Source organism: Chiloscyllium punctatum, chromosome 24, assembly GCF_047496795.1.
Source record: "Chiloscyllium punctatum isolate Juve2018m chromosome 24, sChiPun1.3, whole genome shotgun sequence".
Lineage (NCBI taxonomy): Eukaryota > Metazoa > Chordata > Chondrichthyes > Orectolobiformes > Hemiscylliidae > Chiloscyllium > Chiloscyllium punctatum.
Window position 1 is genome coordinate 21,712,855 of NC_092762.1, and position 23,944 is coordinate 21,736,798.

Sequence of the window (23,944 nt, forward strand, 5' to 3'; positions counted from 1 at the left end):
CCTCACTCTGAACAACTTTTCTTTCCAATCCTCCCACTTCCTCCAAACCAAAGGAGTAGCCATGGGCACCCACATGGGCCCCAGCTATGCCTGCCTCTTCGTCAGATATGTGGAACAGTCCATCTTCCGCAGCTACACTGGCACCACCCCCTACCTTTTCCTCCGCTACATCGATGATTGTATCGGTGCTACCTCATGCTCCCACGAGGAGGTTAAACAGTTCATCCACTTTACTAACACCTTCCACCCCGACCTCAAATTTACCTGGACCGTCTCAGACTCCTCCCTCCCTTTCCTAGACCTCTCCATTTCTACCTCGGCCGACCGACTCAACACAGACATTTACTATAAACCAACCGACTCCCACAGCTCCCTAGATTTCACCTCCTCCCACCCTGCCCCCAGTAAAAATGCCATCCCATATTCCCAATTCCTTCACCTCCGCTGCATCTGCTCCCAGGAGGACCGATTCCAAGACCGAACAACCCAGATGGCCTCCTTCTTCAAAGACCGCAATTTCCCTTCAGACGTGGTTGACGATGCTCTCCACCGCATCTCCTCCTCTTCCCACTCCTCTGCCCTTGAACCCTGCCCCTCCAATCGCCACCAGGACAGAACCCCACTGGTCCTCACCTACCACCCCACCAACCTCCAGATACATCGTACCATCCTTCATCATTTCTGCCACCTCCAAACAGACCCCACCACCAAGGATATATTTCCCTCCCCATCCCTATCAGCGTTCCGGAAAAACCACTTCCTCCGCAACTGGGAGCAGCGGCCGAGTAAAAGCGAACCCGGGAGACTTTTCACCGCAGAGAGCGGCGCGAGCTGGACGGAAGTGAGGTTGGAGCGCAGAGCTGGTCGGGAAGGTAAGTGATTAGTATTTGAGTGGGTGTGTTCTCGACCCCAGGCCCTACTTCGTAGGGCCTCCCTTCCACCCTCCTCCTCTAACCTAACTTTAAAGTCCACAGGTAAGCGACTCAGTGTTATTGACTCAGTGTTCTTGTTTTGGAGACAAAGTGTACAGTCATGGCAGCGCAGGCGGTGGAATGTTCCTCCTGCAGGATGTTTGAGGTAGGGGTGACCACCGATACTCCTGCCGACTTCGTCTGCAGGAAATGCAGTCAGATCCTGCTCCTCACCGAACGAGTTAGGGAACTGGAACTGAAGTTGGATGAACTGAGGATTATTCGAGAGGCTGAGAGGGTGATTGATAGAAGCTACAGGGACATAGTTACGCCGGAGAACAGAGGTAGCTGGGTAACAGTTAGAGGTGGGAAGGGGAAGAAGCAGGCAGTGCAGGGTTCCCCTAAATAATAAGTATACAGCTTTGGAAACTGTTGGGGGGGACAGCCTTGCAGGTGTAAGCTGCAGTGAAGGGGTCTGTGGCGTGAGGTCTGGCTCTGAGACTCAGAAGGGAAAGGGGGAGAGGAGGAGACCGCTAGTTATAGGAGACTCTCTAGTTAGAGGGACGGACAGGCGGTTCTGTGGACATGAGCGAGACTCTCGGATGGTTTGTTGCCTCCCGGGTGCCAGGGTCCGAGACGTCTCGGACCGTGTCTTCAGAATCCTTAAGGGGGAGGGTGTGCAGCCAGAAGTCGTGGTACACATTGGCACCAACGACAGGTAGGAAGAGGGGTGGGGAGGTCATTCAAGAGCTCAGGGAGTTAGGCTGGAAGCTAAAAGCTAGGACAGGCAGAGTCGTCATCTCTGGGTTGTTGCCAGTGCCACGTGACAGTGAGGCAAGGAATAGGGAGAGAGTGCAGTTGAACACGTGGCTGCAAGGATGGTGTAGGAGGGAGGGCTTCAAGTATTTGGACAATTGGACTGCATTCTGGGGAAGGTGGGACCTGTACAAACAGGACGGGTTGCACCTGAACCAGAAGGGCACCAATATCCTGGGGGGTAGGTTTGCTAGCACTCTTCGGGGGGGGTTTAAACTAATTTGGCAGGGGGATGGGATACGGACTTGTAGTGTCCAGCAAGGAAGCTAGCTGTGTGTCAGAATGTCCAAGACTGTAGGGAGGCTGTGGAGAGGTAGCACTGACAGGGAATACTTGCGGACACAGAGATGGGCTCAAGTGCATATACTTCAACGCAAGGAGTATCAGAAATAAGGTGGGTGAACTTAAGGCGTGGATCGGTACCTGGGACTACGATGTTGTGGCCATCACGGAAACGTGGATAGATGAGGGACAGAAATGGCTGTTGGAGGTTCCTGGTTACAGATGTTTCAGTAAGATTAGGGAGGGTGGTAAAAAAGGAGGGGGGGTGGCATTGCTCATTAGAAATGGTATAACGGCTGCAGAAAGGCAGTTCGAGGGCGATCTGCCTTTGGGGGTAGTATGGGCTGAAGTCAGAAATAGGAAAGGTGCAGTCACCTTGTTGGATGTTTACTATAGGCCTCCCAATAGCAGCAGAGATGTGGAGAAACAGATTGGGAAACAGATTTTGGAAAGGTGCAGAAGCGACTTCAACTTCCCAAATATTGATTAGAAGCTCTTTAGATCGAGTAGATTGGATGGGGCGGTGTTTGTGCAGTGTGTCCAGGAAGCTTTTCTAACTCAATATGTAGATTGTCCAACCAGAGGGGAGGCCATGGTACTCGGTAATGAACCGGGACAAGTGATGGGCTTGTTAGTGGGTGAACATTTTGGTGATGGTGACCACAATTCTGTGACTTTCACCTTGGTTATGGAGTGGGATAGGTGCGCACAACAAGGTAGATTTTACAATTGGGGGAAGGGAAATTACGATGCTGTAAGACAGGATTTGAGGAGCATAAGTTGGGAGCATCGGCTGTCAGGGAAGGATGTGGTGGAAATGTGGAACTTTTTCAAGGAGCAGATACGACGTGTCCTTGATATGTATGTACCTATCAGGCAGGAAAGAAATGGTCGTGTGAGGAAGCCTTGGTTGACGAGGGAGGTTGAATGTCTAGTAAAGAGGAAGAAGGAGGCTTACATAAGGTTGAGGAAACAGGGTTCAGACAGAGCAGTGGAGGGATACAGGATAGCCAGAAGGGACCTGAAGAAAGGGATTAGGAGAGCTAAGAGAGGGCATGAAAAATCCTTGGCGGGTAGGATCAAGGATAACCCCAAGGCATTTTATGCGTATGTGAGAAACCTGAGAATGACGAGAACGAGGGTAGGTCCGATCAAGGACAGTAGTGGGAGATTGTGTATTGAGTCGGAAGAGATAGGAGAGGTCTTGTACAAGTACTTCTCTTCAGTATTTACGAACGAGAGGGACCGTATTGTTGAAGAGGAGAGTGTGAAACGGACTGGTAAGCTAGAAGAGATACTTGTTAGGAAGGAAGATGTGTTGGGCATTTTGAACAACTTGAGGATAGACAAGTCCCCCGGGCCTGACGGGATATATCCTAGGATTATGTGGGAAGCAAGAGAGGAAATTGCAGTACCGTTAACAATGATCTTCTCGTCTTCACTGGCAACTGGGGTGGTACCAGGGGACTGGAGAGTAGCGAATGTTGTGCCCCTGTTCAAAAAAGGGAATTGGGATAACCCCGGGAATTACAGACCAGTTAGTCTTACTTCTGTGGTAGGCAAAGTAATGGAAAGGGTACAGAGGGATAGGATTTATGAGTATCTGGAAAGACACTGCTTGATTAGGGACAGCCAGCACGGATTTGTGAAGGGTAGGTCTTGCCTTACAAGTCTTATTGAATTCTTCGAGGAGGTGACCAAGCATGTGGATGAGGGTAGAGCAGTGGATGTAGTGTACATGGATTTTAGTAAGGCATTTGATAAGGTTCCCCATGGTAGGCTTATGTGGAAAGTCAGGAGGCATGGGATAGAGGGAAATTTGGCCAATTGGATAGAAAAGTGGCTAACCAGTCGAAGTCAGAGAGTGGTGGTAGATGGTAAATATTCAGCCTGGAGCCCAGTTACAAGTGGAGGTCCGCAGGGATCAGTTCTGGGTCCTCTGCTGTTTGTAATTTTTATTAATGACCTGGATGAGGGAGTCGAAGGGTGTGTCAGTAAATTCGCAGATGATACGAAGATAGATGGAGTTGTGGACAGTGAGGAGGGCATTTGTCGTTTGCAAAGGGACTTAGATATGATGCAGAGCTGGGCTGAGGAGTGGCAGATGGAGTTCAACCCTGCCAAGTGTGAGGTTGTCCATTTTGGAAGAGCAAATAAGAATGCGGAATATAAGGTTAATGATAGGGTTCTTAGTCAGGTGGAGGAACAGAGGGATCTTGGGGTCTATGTACATAGATCTTTGAAAGTTGCCACTCAGGTGGATAGAGTTTGCAAGAAGGCCTATGGAGTATTATCGTTCATTAGCAGAGGGATTGAATTCAAGAGTTGTGAAGTGATGTTGCAGCTGTACAGGACTTTGGTTAGGCCACATTTGGAGTACTGTGTGCAGTTCTGGTCACCTCACTTTAGGAAAGATGTGGAAGCTTTAGAGAGGGTGCAGAGAAGATTTACCAGGATGTTACCTGGAATGGAGAATAGGTCATACGAGGATAGGTTGAGAGTTCTCGGCCTTTTCTCGTTGGAACGGCGAAGGATGAGGGGTGACTTGATAGAGGTTTATAAGATGATCAGAGGAATAGATAGAGTAGACAGTCAGAAACTTTTTCCCCGGGTACAACAGAGTGTTACAAGGGGACATAAATTTAAGGTGAAAGGTGGAAGGTATAGGGGGTTGTCAGGGGAAGGTTCTTTAGATTAGATTAGATTAGATTAGATTACTTACAGTGTGGAAACAGGCCCTTCGGCCCAACAAGTCCACACCGCCCCGCCGAAGCATAACCCACCCATACCCCTACATCTATATATATATCTACCCCTTACCTAACACTACGGACAATTTAGCATGGCCAATTTACCTGACCTGCACATCTTTGGAGTGTGGGAGGAAACCGGAGCACCCGGAGGAAACCCACACAGACACGGGGAGTACGTGCAAACTCCACACAGTCAGTCGCCTGAGGCGGGAATTGAACCCGGGTCTCTGGCGCTGTGAGGCAGCAGTGCTAACCACTGTGCCACCGTGCCGCCCAGAGAGTGGTGGGGGCATGGAATGCGCTGCCCGTGGGAGTGGTAGAGTCAGAATCATTGGCGACCTTTAAGTGGTATTTCGATAGGTACATGGATGGGTGCTTAATCTAGGATAGAAGTTTGGCACAACATCGTGGGCCGAAGGGCCTGTTCTGTGCTGTATTGTTCTATGTTCTATGTTCTATGTTTAACTCCCACGTCAGATCCACACCCCCCACCAACCCAACCTCCACTCCCAGCACCTTCCCCTGCAAATGCAAGAAATGCAAAACTTGCGCCCACCTCCCCCCTCACTTCCTTCCAAGGCCCCAAGGGATCCTTCCATATTCATCACAAATTCACCTGCACCTCCACGTACATCATTTACTGCATCCGCTGCACCCGATGTGGCCTCCTATACATCGGAACGTTTCAGAGAACACCTCTGGGACACCCGCAACAACCAACCCAACTGCCCCATGGCTGAACACTTTAATTCCCCCTCCCACTCCACCAAGGACATTCAGGTCCTTGGCCTCCTCCATCACCAGACCATGGCAACACGATGCCTGGAGGAAGAGCGCCTCATCTTCTGCCTAGGAACCCTCCAACCACAAGGGATGAATGCAGATTTCTCCAGCTTTCTGATTTCCCCTCACCCCCACCTTATCCCAATCCCAACCCTCGGACTCAGCACCGCCTTTTTGACCTGCAATCTTCTTCCCGACCTCTCCGCCCCCACCCCTTCTCCGGCCTATCACCCTCACCTTAACCTCCTTCCACCTATTGCATTCCCAACGCCCCTCCCCCAAGTCCCTCCTCCCTACCTTTTATCTTAGCCTGCTTGGCACACCCTCCTCATTCCTGAAGAAGGGCTTATGCCCGAAACGTCGATTCTTCTGCTCCTTGGATGCTGCCTGACCTGCTGCACTTTTCCAGCAACACATTTTTCAGCTCTGATCTCCAGTATCTGCAGTCCTCACATTCTCCATATCTCACTTTATATAAACATAGATAATAGGAGCCTGAGGCGACTGTTTGATCCCTTGAGCCATGATTCAATATGATCATGGCTGATCATTGAGCTCAAAACATTAAATCCACCCTTCCCCAATGTCCCTTGAACCACATGATCTATATCTATTTCCTTCTTTAAAACACACTGTTTGGCCTCAACTGCTTTCTGTGGTGTGAATTCCACAGGCTCACCACTCTCTGGGTGAAGACACTTCTCCTCATCTCAGCTCTAAAAGATTTACCCCTAAACCTTAAACTGTGTCCCATGGCTCTCGACACGCCCCCATCAGGAATATCCTTCTTACATTTAACCTGGCTGGCCCCAGCAGAATTTTATAGGTTTCTATGTGATCCCTCATTCTAAATTCCGATGAATACAATCCTTACCTCAATCTCTCCTCATGTGTCAATCCTGTCATCTCAGGATTCAATCTGGTAAATCTTCACTGCACTCCCTCGATCGCAAGAACATTCTTTCCCAAACAAGGATACCAAAACTGCACCCGGTATTTCAGATGTGGCCTCACCAATGCCCTGTTTAATCACAGTGAGACATGTTATTCCTTTCCTCTTGCTATGAATGCCAACATGTAGTTAGCCTTCTTCACTGCCTACTGCACCAACACACTTCCTTTCAGTGACTCATACACAAAAACACCCTTCTCCCAATTTACAGCCATTAAAATAACCTGCCTTTCTGGTTTTGTTACCAAAGTGGAAAACTTCACATTTATCCACACAAAATTGTATCTATCACGCAAATTGCCCACTAACGCAGCCAATCCAATTAGCTTTACATCCTCCTCAAAGCTGACCATTTAACATACCTTTGTGTTATCTGCAAATTTTGATACATTACATTTTGATCTGTTATCTGCATTGTTGACATATCTTGTGAATAGCTGGGGTCCCAGTCCCAATCTCTGCAGTACTCCAGTCATTAGTCATCACAAAACATTGATCTAATCCTCCCTCACTCACATACAGAATGGCAGATGTTAGTCTGATTTTCAAAACTGACTGTATGGAGATTCAATTAGCAATTGTGATTCACCAAATTATAAAAGCACAGAAACAGGCCAGTTGGCCCATTGTGTCCAAGCTTTCTGACCATGTGCCATTCTCTTACATTGTTTATCATCAATTAATCATCTAGTGCCCTTGATTGACTCTGCCAAAACCACTGTTCCATGCAATGTCTTCCAGATCTAATTACTCGCTGAGTGAAGTTTCTTTCTCACATCCATTTCCTTCTCTTGCAATGTATTTGCAATCGACCCTCTTATTCTCAATGCTTCTACTACTGGGAGGGATTTGGTTGAGCCCAGTTGTCTGGGTCAATGGTTTGCAGAGCAGTGTGATGTCAACAGTGGGTTTAATACCCATTGCCAGTTTCAGGTTCCCATGAAGGGCTTTCCTTCTCAACCTCTTGCCTTGCCTGAGGTTTGCTGACCCTCAGATTAAACCATCACCACTTGATTCTCTCTTGAATGAGGAAGCAGCCCCTTATGGTCTGGTAAGACTATGGCACCATGACATACTAGTCAGCATGGCGTCACATTATCTACTCTGGGTAGGCTGTGCATGATTTTGAAAACTTCTTTCAAGTCTTCTGCCAGCCTTCTCCAATCTAACTTTCTGACTGAAATTTCTTACTGCTGGAGCCATTCATGTGAAGGTGGTTTCTCCAAACCCCCCAGTTTCTGCTCCTTCTCTTCAGCTGAAAGTAAATTAACCCAAGAACAGTCTCATGGTCCATTCTGGTGCCTGGGTCTCTTCACTCTGATAAACTAACTCCAGTTAAACACCAAGAAGAATGAAGCCGCTGTTACCAGTCCCTGCTCCAATTTTCATTCCTGATCTACTGCCTCGATCCCTCTCTCCTGTAACTCATTGTGATTCACAACTTGGTGCTGCATTTGATTCTGAGAGGAGTTGCTGATCTCAGACCAAAGAGAAAAGAACGTAGAAAAATACAGCACAGGAACAGGCCCTTCAGCCCTCCAAGCCTGCACCGATCTAGATCTTCTACCTAAACTTGTCACCTATTTTTTAAGGATCTGTATCCTCCTGCCCCTTGCCCATTCATGTATCTGTCTGGATACATCTTAAATGACGCTATCGTGCCTGACTCTACCAGCTCTGCTGGCAATTTGGTTCCAGGAACCCACCACCTTCTGTGTAAAGAACTTTCCACTGGTATTTCCCTTAAATGTTTCCACTCTTACCTTGAACTTGTGACCTCTATTAATTGAAACCCCCACTCTGGGAAAAAGCTTCTTGCTATCTACCATGTCCATACCTCTCATGATTTTGTAGATCTCAATCAGGTGCCCCCTCAACATTCATCTTTCCAATGGAAATAATCCTAATCTACTCAACCTGTCTTCACAGCTAGCGTCCTCCATACTAGGCAGCATCCCAGTCAATCTCCTCTGCACCCTCTCCAAAGCATCCACATCCTTTCAGTAATGTGGCAAACAGAACTGTATGCTGTACTCTAAATGTGGCCAAACCAAAGTCTAATACAACTCTAACACGACCTGCCAACTCTTGTACTCAATACCCTGTCTGATGAAGGAAAGCATGCCGTGTGCCTTCTCGACCACTCTACTGATCTACGTTGCCACCTTCAGGATACAATGGACCTGAACACCCAGATCTCTCTGTATATCAATTTTCCCCTGGACTTTTCCATTTATCGCTCTTGAACTGTATCTTCCAAAATGCATCACCTCACATTTTCCCAGATTGAACTCCATCTGCCATTTTTCTGCTCAATTCTCCAATCTATCTACATTCTGCTGCAATCTCTGACCGTCCCCTTCAGTATTTGCTACTCCACCAATCTTAGTGTCATCTGCAAACTTGCTAATCAGACCATCTACACTTTCTTCCAGATCATTTATGTAAATCATTAACAGCAGTGGTCCCAGCACAGAGCCTTGTGGAACACCACTGGTCACTGTTCTCCATTTTGAGAAACATGTTTCCACTACTACTCTTTGTCTCCTGTTGCCCAGCCAGTTCTCTATTCATCAGGCTAGTATACCCTGGACCCCATGTGACTTCACTTTCTCCATCAGCCTACCGTGGGTAGCCTTATCAAATACCTTACTGAAGTCAATGTCTTTGACATCTGCAGCCACTTAAATCAAATTTGTCACTTTCTCAATGAACTCTATTATACTGGTAAGACATGACCTTCTTTGCACAAAACCATGTTGCCTATCATTCATCAACCCATTTTCTTTCAAATGCATCCTATCCCTCAGTACCTTCTCCAGCAGCTTACTTATCACTTACGTCAGGCTCACCAGTCAATAATTATCTGGATTATTCTTGCTACCCTTCTTAAAAAAGGGGACAACATTAGCAATTATCCAGTCCTCCAGTACCTAACACATGTTCAAGGATGCTGCATAGATATCTGTTAATGCTCAGCTATTTCCTCTTTCCTCTTTCCTATTTCCTCTTTCACTTCAGTAACCTGGGATAGACCCCATCCAGACCTGGGGACTTGTCCGCCTTAATGCCTTTTAGAATACCCAACATTTCCTCTCTCCTTATGCTGACTTGACCTAGAGTAATCAAACATCTATGCCAAACCTAAACATCCATCATGTCCCTCTCCTCGGTGAATACTGATGCAAAGTACTCATTAAGAATCTTACTCATTTTCTCTCACTCCACACATATCTTTCCTGCTTTGCCCTTGAGAAGGCCAACCCTTTCTCTTGTTACTCTCTTGATTGTTATATATGAATAAAATGCTTTGGGATTTTCCTTAACCTTGTTTGCTAAAGCTATTTCATGAGTTCTTTTAGCCCTCTTAATTCCGTGTTTCAGATTGGTCCTCCTTTCCCAATATTCTTCCAAAGCTTTGTCTGTCTTCAGTCGTCTAGACCTTATGTATGTTTCCTTTTTTCTCTTAGCTAGACTCACAATTTCCCCTGTCATCCATAGTTCCCTAATCATGCCGTTTTTAATCCCTTGTTTTCACAGGGATATGTCTGCCATGCACTCCAATCAATCTTTCTTTAAAATCCTGCCGCATATCAAATGTGGATTTACCCTCAAACAGCTGTTCCCAAGCTACATTCCCCAGCTCCTGTCGAATTTTGGTACAGTTGGCCTTCCCCAAATTTAGTTTTCTTCACTCTTGTCTTTGTCCATGAGTATTTTAAAACTCACAGAACTGTGATCAGTATTCCCTAAGTAATCCCCTATTGGAATTTCAACCACCTGGTTGAGCTTATTCCCCAACACCAGGTCCAGTATGGCCTCTTCCCAAGGTGGACTATTTACATACAGCTCTAAAAAAGCCCTGCTGGATGTTTGTACCGACACAGGGTAAACCTTTCTGCTAATTTAAACCAGACGCATAGAGAATCTCACCTCATGCCGTAATCTGTTACATTTCTGCTGCCCGAATTTCTGATGGACAGGTACCTTTCAAAGAGCTATGCTGCAGGCAGTTGTTGGTGCTTGGCTGCTGTTTGCAATACTCGATTTTATATACCCTAAGGCATCTGACCAGCTCATTGCTTTGATGTCATCCAAAACTGTAAAATACAAACTCAATTGGATTTTGGTATCTGGGGCAGAATTTGAACTGAATTTGAATTTGTTGTGTACAATGGCAATGCAGCTCCAGCTATTTCTTGCACAACCAAATGTTACATTTTTGAATTTTTCAGCACACTTTGTGCCAGCCAGAAGTTTCAGCTCCCTGAAAGGTACAGTACACGTCTCCAACTTCATAACAATGCTCTTTACAAACTCTGCTACATCTAAACCTCGAACACTAATTAAATGCCAGTCAATATTGGGAAAAGTTAAAATCTCCTATCACCACCACCATATTGCTCCTACATCTTTCTATAATCTGTTTCCATATTTGTAACTCTATCTCACCCTCGCTGTTGGGAGGCCTATTGTACAGCCCCAACATTGTTACCGCACCATTCCTGTTTCTGAGCTCTGCCCAATTGCCTCACTGCACGGGTTGTGCATACTGCTCTCCTTCAACACAGCTATGACATTTTCTCTGACGTTTCATGCAACTCTTTCTTTTACTCCCCTCTCTGTCCTGCCTGAATATCCTGGGATAGTTGCCAATCTTGCCCTTTCCTCAACCAAGTCTCAGTAATAGCAATAACATCATATCCCCAGGAACTAATCCAAGCCCTAAGTTCATCTGTGCATTCTTTCATTTCTACTCTGTCTAGTACATGGCACTGGTAGCAATCCTGAGATTACTACCTCTTAGGTTCTACTTTTTAACTTGGCTCCTAACTCCCAAAATTCTGCTGGCGGGACCTCATTTGATTTTTTTATCTATATCATTGATGCCTATATGCACCACTAAGGATCTGAAACCTGAATACAGGCTGAAGTAACTGGTTGTTGTCAGGGGAAACCACGTAACAGAGGCTCTTAATGACTTCAGCTTCAAGAGGGCTTCTCGATGCAAACATGGCAAAATGTCTCTGAGGCTGCAAACTGACAATTCTACTAAAGCTGCATAAAAAGACTTTTCAGTTACTAATTGCTAATTCTGCAAGAGCTGCATAACCGACTAACCACAGTCTAGTCAATAGAGATTAGCAGACAATGCACCCTTTAAAACACAGAAATAACTTGACAAGATAAGACATTACTGGCCATTCTGAGAGACTTTCAGATGCAGGTGCAATGGCTCGATTAGTGAGATAAGGGTGGCCTGAGAGTTGGAAAATAAAGTTAGTTCCCAGGAAATATCATTGGACTAAATAGCTGTCAAATAAAGCAGTATCGTGTATTAATTGGTAATTGTTTGAATGTACTATACAATGTTGGCCTGTACCCTTCCTTAAGAAAGGCATAAAAATGTCTTTGGTTTAAGAATGTGTGCAGGCCCTCCGAGGAACGTGGAACTGCATAATCTCTGTATTTCTGGATACTCTGTGCCTGGCCATATGAAAAATAAAGAGTGAAGTCTAAACAGCCAGACTGATTGTGAATGTTTATTGACAGATCATGGAACCGAGAGGCTCAGCTGGGGGTCCAGATCTTCATCTGGTGCTGTGACTCGGACTCGGTATGGATGGATTGTGAGAAGCGTTGTAAGAGCCTTGAGTCCTCTAGTATTGAGTGCAGAGGAATCGGCCGGCCAGACGTGAGTATTCTCTCCGTTTGGTTTTCCTAACATTCAAATCGCGGTTGACTCAACCCCTCACTGTCTATCGTATAAGTCCAGCACGAAAAGGATCGGTCTGGTAAGAATTTATTGTGAAAAAAAGGACTCCATTAACAGGTCAGGGACCTGCTGATCGGGCATCCAAAATAAAGTTGGGACTCTTAAAAAAGGAGTCAGAGACTCCCAGTAACAAGTTGGGGACCTGCAAATGGGGATCCGAAGTAGAGTCAGGGACTCTGATAAAAAGGAGTCAGGGAGTATTTCAATGAGGAAGTATTTCAAATGAGTTGGGGACTCAGATTGGGTCGAATTGATGTTATCTGAATTGAGTTCCAAACTGTTCTGTGAAAGACGAGATAAGCAAGTATTGTGATACATTGTAACAAGACTGCTGGCGGTTTTGGAAAGGTGAGAAGTGTTTGTGAAAGTCATTAGTTTTGTTGTTTGTTGTCGGGTTGTTGAATAGTGAAGGCCTTAAATTGGGACTATAAAAGGAAGGTTGTTTTAATATGGGTAATAATATAGATAAGACAGAAGATCTGTCTTCGTCATTGGTGAAACTATGTGAAAAGTATCCAGATAAGTCTGAAAGCCTGCAAACACTTTCTGGCCCTTAAATAAGACATTGGGTGATGAGCAGTGGCCACTGAACAGCCCTAAAGGTCCTCAATTGGTTAAATCAACCCAACAACTGATTTGTCGCTGAAACCTAGGCTCAGAAATGAAAGAATTGATTGGATTGTGGCAGCTAGTGGATACTGCCACCAAATTTGGAATTGAATTGAATAATAATCATATCATGAAATCAACCGACATCCTCAAAAATGAACGTTCTCGTGTCAAACGTCAACAGAAACAAAAATAAAAGTCACCGTTGACTGATAAACAAAAAGAACTGTGCAGTTTGATGGTTGGCCTTGATTTGGGTGAGGGAGACAACAAAAATTCAGATTTCAATGATTGGTGTTCCTAAATGCATCTTGCACCACCACCTCCCTATCCCCACCTAACCCACAAGCGAATCTTAAATCAACCCCAGCTATTCCAGCCCCTGCCGCATCAACAAGTCAAGCACCCCCTGCCCTAACCCCTTTCGCACAGATTATTCAACCTCCTGTTTACCAAACTGTTATTGCATCTAATTCACAAATCCCTGTTGTTCCCCTGCCACTGGCCCCTGTCATTCTCCCACCTGGACTCACCCTTGCTATCGCCGCATCTTCTCATGCTCCTCAGATTCCCATTAGTTCGGCAGCTGCAGCTCATCCTCGGACATATGCTGCTGCTGTAGCTATGCCTGTCCCTCTGCCCCCTTCTCAGTTTACCGACTCTGTTGCTTGGAATACTCGCAGTCAACTAAAGTCGAGATCTCACCAGTCTTCTAAAAAGTCTTACCGTGTCTTGCCACAACTCGTCCAGTGATCAGAAACCTCGCTGAGTTCCTTTTCTGAGGATTTGGGAGATGACATGCTTGCTCTGGGCTTGTTCCCAAGGAGACAACTGCCAAATCCACAGGCTAGCGTTGCTGGTCAAAACTCCACTATCCCTGAATGGAATTATGTCCATTCTCTCTGTAATGCTCCGGACCGCCACAAGGCTTCCAACAGTTTGTTGATTTCCCGAGCACGACAATTAAAGTTTATGACAGCACTGCACAAGAGCTGGGCAGAGAAGTGGCAGATGGAGTTTAATTCAGATAAATGTGAGGTGCTGCATTTTGGGAAAGCAAATCTTAACAGGACTTATACACTTAATGGTAAGGTCCTAGGGAGTGTTGCTGAACAAAGAGACCTTGGAGTGTAGGTTCATAGCTTCTTGAAAGTGGAGTCGCAGGTAGATAGGATAGTGAAGAATGCGTTTGGTATGCTTTTCTTTATTGGTCAGAGTATTGAGTACAGGAGTTGGGAGGTCATGTTGCGGCTGTACAGGATATTGGTTAGGCCACTGTTGGAAGATTGTGTGCAATTCTGGTCTCCTTCCTATCGGAAAGTTGTTGTGAAACGTTTCTGAGGACTTGGGAGATGGACTTGGGAAAAGTTTTTTCCCTGAGGTGGGGGAGTGCCAGAACTAGAGGGCGTAGGTTTAGGGTGAGAGGGGAAAGATATAAAAGAGACCTAAGGGGCAACTTTTTCACGCAGAGGGTGGTACATGTATGGAATGAGCTGCCAGAGGACGTGGTGGAGGCTGGTACAATTGCAACATTTAAGAGGCATTTGGATGGGCATATGAATAGGAAGGGTTTGGAGGGTTATGGGCCGGTAGCTAGCAGGTGGGACGAGATTAGGTTGGGATATCTGGTCGGCATGGACAGGTTGGACCGAAGGGTCTGTCTCCATGCTGCACATCTCTATGACTCTATGGCCTTTGGGCCCTTATTCAACAGATCCTTATCTGCAATGAATATGCCTGTTCCACTGAACGCGTTGGTTAAAATGATTTTGCTGCCCTCGCCAACGTCATGGTTCAGGGTCAGCAGCGACAGGATGATATCCTTGCTGCTGCATCCACCATACTGATGAAACCTATTGACCTACTCATATCCTCGAACCTCACTCTAAAAGTTAGGAGTCTGCTGAATACTTTGCTGAATGCTTCCGAGAATGTTATGAATCCTATTCTGGGGATCGAGTTTTGAATTTCCATGTTTTCAATGCTAAATATAACTCTGTTATTGAACTGTCTGCCACCCTCTGTCACCATCGCAGTCAAGACAAATAACCTGGACTGGGTCGACACTAATCCCAATCAACTCCATTGTTCCATTAATGCTTTATGGCAACATCAGAGTAAAGACAAGGCGTCGACCCACGTAAAGTCGGAATTTGTTGTCCACGAAGAGACTTCTCAATAACTACCTATGCGTTGTAGTATTCGTCCTTCTCCCTTTTGAGGCCATGGACGTGGCTGGGGGTCCCTCCCAGACAACGGCCTCAGAGCCGTTTTTATCATGGTGACCCATATCACTGTGCTTGTGCCTGCCGACGTGTGGCTGTTTCAATTGTGGCCAACCTTTTCATTGGGTTTCTAATTGTTCCAAAGGGGCAACAAGGGGGAGTCAAGGAGGTAGATATGGAAATTACCCCCAGGACCCTTACGATGAGGGAAGCTCCCTAGTAATAATCACCCTTTGATGCAAGCGAGAGGCAGAGGATGACTCACTAATTTTTCACAAAAAAACCCTTTTCCCAATGACTAAGTAACTTTCCTTTGAAGTCTGTGTCTTGCAAGCAGGAACCTACAGTCTTACTTAAAGTTGAAAACAGAAGGTATCCCTTTCTGATTGACACAGGAGCCCCAATGTCCTCAGTGAAATCTGACAAGAACTCTCCAATCTCTAAGAAGACCCAAATATTATCTGGCTTTCGAGGAGAAACCCATCGTTATCCAGTTTCTGATCCAGTTCCTGTCTATTTCCAAGGCTATTCCCTGGACCACCGCCTTGTGATTACGACCACATTATCCTGAAATCTAATGGGATGAGATCTCCTGTGTGCCTTTCAAGTCACATTTGCCTGTTCCCCTGCTGGTGTCCAATTTGATTCTGACTCAGGTGAATGCCAACTGGACATGTCCACTAAACCCCAATGGTGGTCACTTGACCCCCAAAGCTCTGGAAGTCATGTCACCCTTGCTTACAATCGGACAGTCCAAGATTTTTTTCAGGGATTTCATTGATACTGAATGGACTATACCAATTCTGGCCAGATGGTGAAGCAAATTATGTTCAAATACTCACTCACCTATGGAAACAGTCCCTCACATCACCGGAAGGCCAATCCGCCTCATCACACTAAAGACCTGGGCTCTTTGATCCACCGTGCAATCACCAGGGCTGATCCACACTGCTATCATCTGCAAACACTCCAAGGAGGGATAACTATCCTCTACGATCCAAATCCTACCTCTCACCGGACCACTCTCCTGCACCATGAAAGTCGGGATGTCCTTGATTTGGTCCACCCTGATGTATGGGCTGAAACATCATCTCAAGTTAGACTGACGGACCGCTCTAAAACCAAATGTTACTCTACCATCCATCTGCCAATGCCCGCTGAAACAACAGGCAATACCGAGCCTCACTGCTGTAATTGATGACTTTCTCCACCAAGGCATCCTGGTCCCTTGCCAATCACCCTGTAACATTCCAATTATGGCTGTCCCAAAACCTGGCAAGCCAGACCAGTATAGACTGGTTCAAGACTTAAGAGCTCCCAACACTTCATGCCCTGGTTCCAAATCTAGCCTCGGTACCATCAGACACTACATTTTTCACTGCTGTTGACCTGCAACATGCTTTTTTCTCTCTGCCTCTTCACGAAGACAGTCAGTACCTATTTGCCTTTACTTTTAATGGCCAGCAGTTGATGTGGACTTGACTACCTCTAGCTTCATACATTCTCCAACCCTTTTCTCTCAGGCCTTATGGAAACAATTTCGGTCTGTCACCCTAACAGGTGGGTTGCACTGATCCAATATGTAGATGACCTCCTTGTTGCCAGTCTGAATGAAGAATCTAACCGCTCTGATGTCATCCTCCTCCTCAACTATCTGAAATGTCTGGGACATGTTGTCTCTCCCAAAAAGGTCTCAATTGCACAACGCCAAGTAAAGTTTCTAGGTTTCATCTTGTCAGCTGACTCACACTCTCTTGAACAGAGCCGCATCACTACTATTGTCAACTTCCCGGTCCCGACAACTGCGAAACAGGTACGCCAGTGGCTGGGCATGATCAACTTCTGCTGACAATGGATCAGTAACACTGCCCTCATCGTTAAGATGTTGACCCCTTTTACTTCCTATGAAGATACCTTCGAGCTCTCCTCAGAGGCAAAGCAAGATTTCGACGCTCCAGCTTTGGGAAAGCCCCTCTATGACACACCTTTCCAACTTCACTGCACTATTCTGGATGACTGCACTTCCTCAGTTCTCACTCAGCTACATGGAGATTGACACCACCCGGTTGCCTATTTCTCCACTAAACTTGACTCTGTTGCCTTAGGACATCCCCATTGTACTCAGATCCTTACCGCTTTTTATCTTTGTTTGCAGTCCGCAGAAAACCTCACACTTCAGCAGGACATTGTCGTCTTCAGTTCTTATGCAGCGATCAATCTGTTGGGACAATTGTAACTCAACATTTGACTGCTGCTCACCAAAACCGTGATGAGGTTTACCTCCTCAACCCCCAGCTGACCTTTAAGTACAGTACCATCATTAATCCTGCCGATTTCCTTGCGCATCCCCCATCACTTTTATCCACTCCAGATCATGACTGTTTTCTCCTCATCAATGAGGAAATCCAAATTCATTCAGATCTTTCCAACAGCCCTATTCCAGACCCTGACATCGATATGTTCACTGATGGTCGTTCTTCTGCTGACCATGCAGGTACTCACCTCTCAGGCTATGTGATAGTTGATTACCATGGTTCTGTCCTGGAATCAGCTTGTTTTGAGACTCCCTTTTCTGCCCAACAAGCTGAACTTTTTGCCCTGATTCATGCCTGTGTCCTCGGGACAGGCCTTCGTGTTAACATTTATACTGTCTCCCACTATACCTTCAGGGTTGTGCATGATTTTGGTCAGCTCTGGAAGAATCGTGGGCTTTTGATATCTTCAGTTCCTCCCATTTCTCTCCACCAGCTCTTCTCAGAGCTTTTAACCACACTTCTGCTCCCAAAGTAGGCTTCTGTTATCAAATGTGCTGCCTATACCACTGGCCAATCCCCTGTCGACACTGGTAATTGTGCTGCTGATGAAGTCGCAAAAGGTGCCTCTTGTGGCTATCTTATGATTGTGCTTAAAATGATGAGCCAGACTGAAAGCTCTGACAAGGGTGAGTCGAACTCTGACAAACTGATGCCAACCATTTAAAATGGTGTTAGCTTACAGGGGGATGCCTCTGTCTCTGAAAAGCTGTTGTGGTCCAAGGCTGCTATTGTAATCTTGTTACTAAACTCTGGACCACTCCGGCTGGTCATATTCGTATATCTGATGCTGTTGCCTTATGGGTCATTAACTGTCACCACAATGCTACTCTTTGTGGTGCTCACTCGACATCTGACCTCCTCTTGACCATCTGGTGGCACTCTCGTCTCCAGCAGATGGCCCAAAGTGTCAGTGCTCGATGCCTCCTCTGCCAAGAACACAACCCGGGTAAGGGTGTGCCTTGCCCACTGGGCAGATACCCCTCCCTGAAGGACCCTTCCAAACTCTTCAGCTTGACTTTATTGAGTTGCAATGGTGTCAGCACCATAAGTACGTTTTGGTTATTGTTGATGCTTTTTTCTAGATGGGTTGAACCTTACCTCACCTCCCACACTGCTGCCAAAACCTTTGTAAATATTTTGCTCAAAGAGATTATTCCTCACTTTGGTATTCCTTTTTGCCAGTCCTCTGACAATGGCCCCCATTTTATTGGTGATATTAATGAGGAATTATGCTCTCATTTTGGGATCCACCTCCAACTTCATTGTGCTTATTGCCCACAGGCTGCAGGGCGATAAAAATTGACTTCTGAGACAGGTCTTTTCTGGGTGAGGTTATTGTCTCTGGTACCGTTCCACCAAGGATGCACTCCTGTGGGTAAAATCCGCTTGTCCCCAGCCAAAACCATCTACAGTCAAGCTTTCTGCACACCTTGGAATGATGCCTCCTCCCCTATTAACTTCCATCACATGACTGAGGACATGTCCTCATTTGTTCCTTCCTTGACTAAACTTTTGTGAGGTCTTCACTCCCAAGTCTGTGCTGCCCATGAAAAGCTCCCCTCCCTCAGCAGTGTTCCGACCTGTTGAACCAGGCTCCTTTGTTCTCATCAAGAGTTGGACACTTGGAGGCTGCGGTGGGAGGGACCCTTCCAGGTTCCTCCTCACCACCCCGATTGCTGTTAAGGTCACCGGACGTTCCGCCTAGGTTCATCTCCATCATTACAAGGTCATCGCACGAGCCCCTTCCAAGGGGGGAGATGATGGAGATGGACACAATGGGGAACTGAGAGAGGAACCAGAGTCAAACCAGACCAAAGGAGATGTATGACAGTCTCGTCCCCTCCACAGCTGCTTTGAGGGCAGCGTGCGGTGTGGCAGAGAGTCCAGGCGTGCACAAAGGATCTCACAGGCAGAGCCCTTCTCACCACCAGCCAAGCCATGTCTTGGTGCTTGTTGGAAAGTTCTGATGATGAGGCATTCTACCAAATGATTTTGACAGTCTGCCCAGAGAACCTCTCAACAGGATCTGTCCTCTCCTTTTCCTGAAGGGTCTCAAGGTCACTATATGCTGACCACTTCCTGATGGACTTTTGGTCAAAGGTGTTTTTCTTCATTAATTCCTCTACGAAGGACAGGTGACAGGGAACGGTCCAACTACTCGGAGCGTTCCGCGGCAGCGAGGTCAGGCCCATCCTTTGCAATACCGGGGACAGGTAGAACCTCAGTATGTAGTGACAATTTGTGCTTGCGTACCGGGGATCCACACACAGTCTGATGCAGTGACACACAAATGTGGCCATCAAGGTGAGGGTGGCATTTGGTGTATTGTTTTCCCCCCGTTGCCCAGAGCTTTGTACATCGAGTCCCTTCGGACCCTGGCCATCTTTGATCTCCATATAAAATGGAAGATGGCGCGAGTGATTGCGACTGCACAGGGAATAGGCCAGATCTGCGCCACATATAACAACACTGACAGTGCCTCACACCTGATGGTTTTTCCCCGCGATAGAGAATGACCATAGCTTCCATCTGCCCGGTTTCTCCCTCACTTTCTTGATATGCTCCCCCCAAGACTTGGCACATGCTCCAGCCCCTCCGAACCAAATACCCAGCACCTTCAGGTGGTCAGTCCTGACAGTGAAGGGGATGAAGGATTGGTTGGCCCAGTTCCTGAAGAGCATGGCTTCACAATTGCCTCGGTTGACCTTGGCCCCCGAGGCCCGTTTGAACTGGTCACATATGCACAAGGGTCTGTGCATGGACAGAAAACGGCAACTTCATCCATGTACAGGGAGGCCTTAACTTGCAGACCCCCGCTGACAGGAATAGTTACCCCTCTCAGGCTCGCATCCTTCCTGATGGACTCGGCAAATGGCTCTATGCAGCACACAAACAAGGCAGGAGAGAGAGGGCAGCCCTGCCTGACTCCAGATCTGACTGGGAAGCTATCTGATTCCCACCCATTGATGGAGACTGCACTGACAATGTTGGTGTAGAGCAGTCTGATCCAATTACAGATTCCCTCCCCAAAGCTCATTTTGGAGAGAACATCTCTCATATACGTATGTGATATCCTGTCAAAGGCTTTCTCCTGGTCCAGGCTGATGAGGCAGGGATCCAACCCTCTGTCCTGCACATAGGCGATCGTATCCCTGAGGAGTGTGAGACTCCCAGAGATCTTCCTGCCCGGTGCAGCACAGGTTTGGTCAAGGTGGATCACCAGTCCCAGAGCAGACCTGACCCGGTTGGCGATGACCTTTGCCAAGATTTTGTAGTCTGCATTCAATAGTGAGATTAGTCTCCAATTTCTGATTTCCTCCCTCTCCCCCTTTCGCTTGTAGATGAGGGTGATGATGCCTTTCCTCATGGATTCACTCATGGTACCTGCCCGAAGCATACTGACATACACCTCCAGCATGTCCTGGCCAATCAAGTCCCACAGAGCGGAATAGAGCTTGACCGGTAAGCCGTCGCTTCCGGGAGTTTTATTCTTTTCGAAGGACTCGAGGGCCTTGGTCAGCTCGTCCAGAGATAATGGCTGGTCCAGCCTCTCCCATGTTCTGTCATCTTAAGACCTCCACGATAAAGGACAGGAACGACTGGGAGGCTGCACTTCAAGTCATACAGACTGGTACAGAAGGATTTGCTGATCCTTATGACGTCAGCCTGAGATGACGTTATCGAGCCATTTTATTCCTTCAGGCTGCTGAGCACGGAGCTCTCTTTGTGCACCTTCTGGAAGAAGAAACGTGAGCACATCTCGTCCTGCTCCACCGAGCGGACCCTGGACCGGAAGGTTATCTTGGAGGCCTCCGAGGCAAAGAGCGAGGCTTGCTGGCCCTTCACTTCCTGGACATCAACCCCGTTGACCATTGCAGAAATCATTTTTGGTAACATTCCATGCATCGAAGGAATCCGTCTCTTGGCACACAAGGACATCATTGTGGCGTAAATGGTACACAATCTCTGGCTGCTCTGAATCTCACAGATAAACAGTCCCTTTTTGAGCACTAATGCCGGCGATGATGAGTCCACATAACAGGGTAAGCTTGATCTTCATCATATTGGTCATTTCTGGATCAAGGATTAGGATATCTAAAACAGAAGAAGAATTCCCAATCAAAACATGCAGGTCTGCCAGCGCCTCAGCTAAATATATGCATTGTAAATGTACAGACCTGTATATATGAATGATTACTCGATCTCTGTATACAAAGAAATGGAATGTTTATGTATGCATGGCATGACCAATTGTACAGATCATCAAAATATTTTGTATGAATAAAGTATATTTTTGAAATAAAAAAACTCAAGAAGATCAGACAGTTCATTTACAGAACAAGTCTCAATGGTCTTTACCCTGTCGAGGTGTTTTGTGCCAGTTTGATTTCAGTTGTGCTATTGCTGGTCCTGGTAAGCCTTGCCTTTATTCAAACGGGTCTAAATCAGCACATCGCAAAAGTCAAAAGGGGGAAATGACATCCCCCTCAGCTTGACTACAACTAGCTCAGGAACTAAACAGCAAAATAAGACATCATCAAAACAGCTTCCAGACTGAAGGAATACACTCCTCAGATGATCTGATAACAGACTTCCTCCCTCACAATAGCATAATCGCTCCTGCAGCCCCGAGGGCATCCACAGTGCCCTCAGGTACTGAAGCCCCACAAAGCCTCCCTAGACTGAGTGACACTCAGATACCTGACAAGAATACGCACCACCCTGCAGGCCCATTGGAACCAGGATACTGGACATTAGCACCTGCTCTCACAGAGGAACGGAACCTCCTGTTCCAGTTATTACCTGATTGCTCCGACCGGCCAGCCGATTGTATTCCATTAAATGTAATTTAATTCATCTTGTCTTGTAATTAACACTGCACTACTGTAACACTACTGTAACACTATAAAAACTGTATCTGCAGCTTGGGGAAGAGAATCCTTGACTGGGCAAAGTGTCTGTTTCATATCAGTCTGGTCAATTTCTCTTTCCCACAATATCGAGAAATAAACTAGTGTTCGTCAATTTCACAAGATCGGTGTGTGGCCTCTATTTGGAATTGGACGATTCTCCGACAATGTCCTATATTGCAACAAGTGGCTCAGAGTCAAAATGTCATTTGCAGAGGCTGTGATTTTACATTTTCTTCCTCACTCTCTGTCCCGCTGTGTCCATTTCCTTCTGTCTGACCTCCCTCAGTCTTGGGTCTTCCTCCCCTTCTCTCTCAGCAAAGTGAGGACTGCAGATGATGGAGATTAGAGTCCAGATTAGAGTGATGCTGTGAATGCACAGCCAGTTAGGCAGCATCCGAGGAGCAGGCAAATCAATGCTTCGGGCAGGAGCCCTTCATCCTGATTTCCCTCTTCCTCGGATGCTCCCTTTCTCTCTGTCCATCGTCTGTCTGTTTCTTTCTCTCTTCATTTCTCTCTCTATCTCTCTCTCTTCCTTTCTGCCTCTCCATCACAATTCCTCTGTCTGGCATCTTCACCTCCCCCCCGCTCCCCGCCCCCCACCCCCCACCTCCCCCATCAAACTCTCCAGACCGTCCGATCATTATAAACCGTCAATGCTGTCATGTTTCAGGTCAGGTTTACAAAATGTCAGGAGCTCCAACATTTCAGAGACAGAGGTTGAAATCGGAGACAGTTTGATTTTCATTTGTGGGACTTGGGCGGTCACTGGCTGGCTAACATTGATTGCCCATCCCTATTTGCCCTTGAGAAAGTGGTGGTGAGATGCCATCTTGGATCGCTGCAGTCCCCATGCTATGAGTTGACCCACCATGCCTGGAGGGAGGGAATTCCAAGATTGTTACCCAACAATTGTGAAGGACTGGCGGTATATTTCCAAGTCAGGGTGTGAGTGGCTTGGAGGGGAACTTGAAGGTGGTGATGTTCCCAAGTACCTGCTGCCCTTGTCCTTCTAGATGGATGTGGTCGTGGATTTGGAAGGTGCTGTCGAAAGGATCTTTGGTGAATTTCTGCAGTGCATCTTGTAGATAGCACACACTGCAGCCACTGGGCGCTGGTGTTGGAGGGATTGAATGTTTGTAGATGTGGTGCCAATCAAGTGGGTTGCTTTGTCCTGGATGGTGTCAAGCTTCTTGAGTATTGTTGGACCTTTGACCACTCACTTAATTCATCTTGGTCCCTTTGGAAACTTTCAAAGTGCTTGTACAGTTAGCTCTGCCACTCACCTTCATGTCATCCCCAAACATTGACGCTAAATGTCGTCCCCAACTCCAAATCATCTCTGTAAATTGTGAATAATTGTGGTCCCAATGGTAATCACTGAGGCAAACACTCGTCACTGATCAACAACTGGAAATGCACTCATTTATCCCCACTCTTTGCTTCCTGTCAGTTAACCTATCCTGTATCCATGCTAATACATGGCCTGGATGTTTAGCTTCTGCCAGAACATTTTGTGCGACACCTTGTCGAATGAAGGAATATCCCACACGCAGTCTCACTGCATTCTAACAGAAGCACATCACACACACAGTTAGAAACCAGAGGCTGC

The 23,944-nt window shown here is 46.7% G+C and overlaps 1 protein-coding gene across 1 annotated transcript; it reads left to right on the forward strand.

The window, feature by feature from the left end:
- The first annotated feature begins 490 nt into the window (after nucleotides 1-490).
- LOC140494850 (uncharacterized) lies at nucleotides 491-22,420 on the forward strand. The gene is made up of 3 exons (XM_072594524.1): nucleotides 491-872; nucleotides 12,051-12,192; nucleotides 21,125-22,420. The coding sequence occupies exons 1-3, from the start codon at nucleotides 491-493 to the stop codon at nucleotides 21,372-21,374; spliced, it is 774 nt and encodes a 257-aa protein (XP_072450625.1). The 3' UTR covers nucleotides 21,375-22,420.
- Nucleotides 22,421-23,944: the final 1,524 nt, after the last annotated feature.

Coding starts and splice junctions, on each gene's coding strand:
- LOC140494850 (XM_072594524.1), top strand. CDS start 491: ATGGCCTCCTTCTTCAAAGACCGCAATTTCCCTTCAGACGTGGTTGAC. Junction 873..12,050: donor GCGCAGAGCTGGTCGGGAAG/GTAAGTGATTAG, acceptor GTTTATTGACAG/ATCATGGAACCGAGAGGCTC. Junction 12,193..21,124: donor GAGGAATCGGCCGGCCAGAC/GTGAGTATTCTC, acceptor TTATTCCTTCAG/GCTGCTGAGCACGGAGCTCT.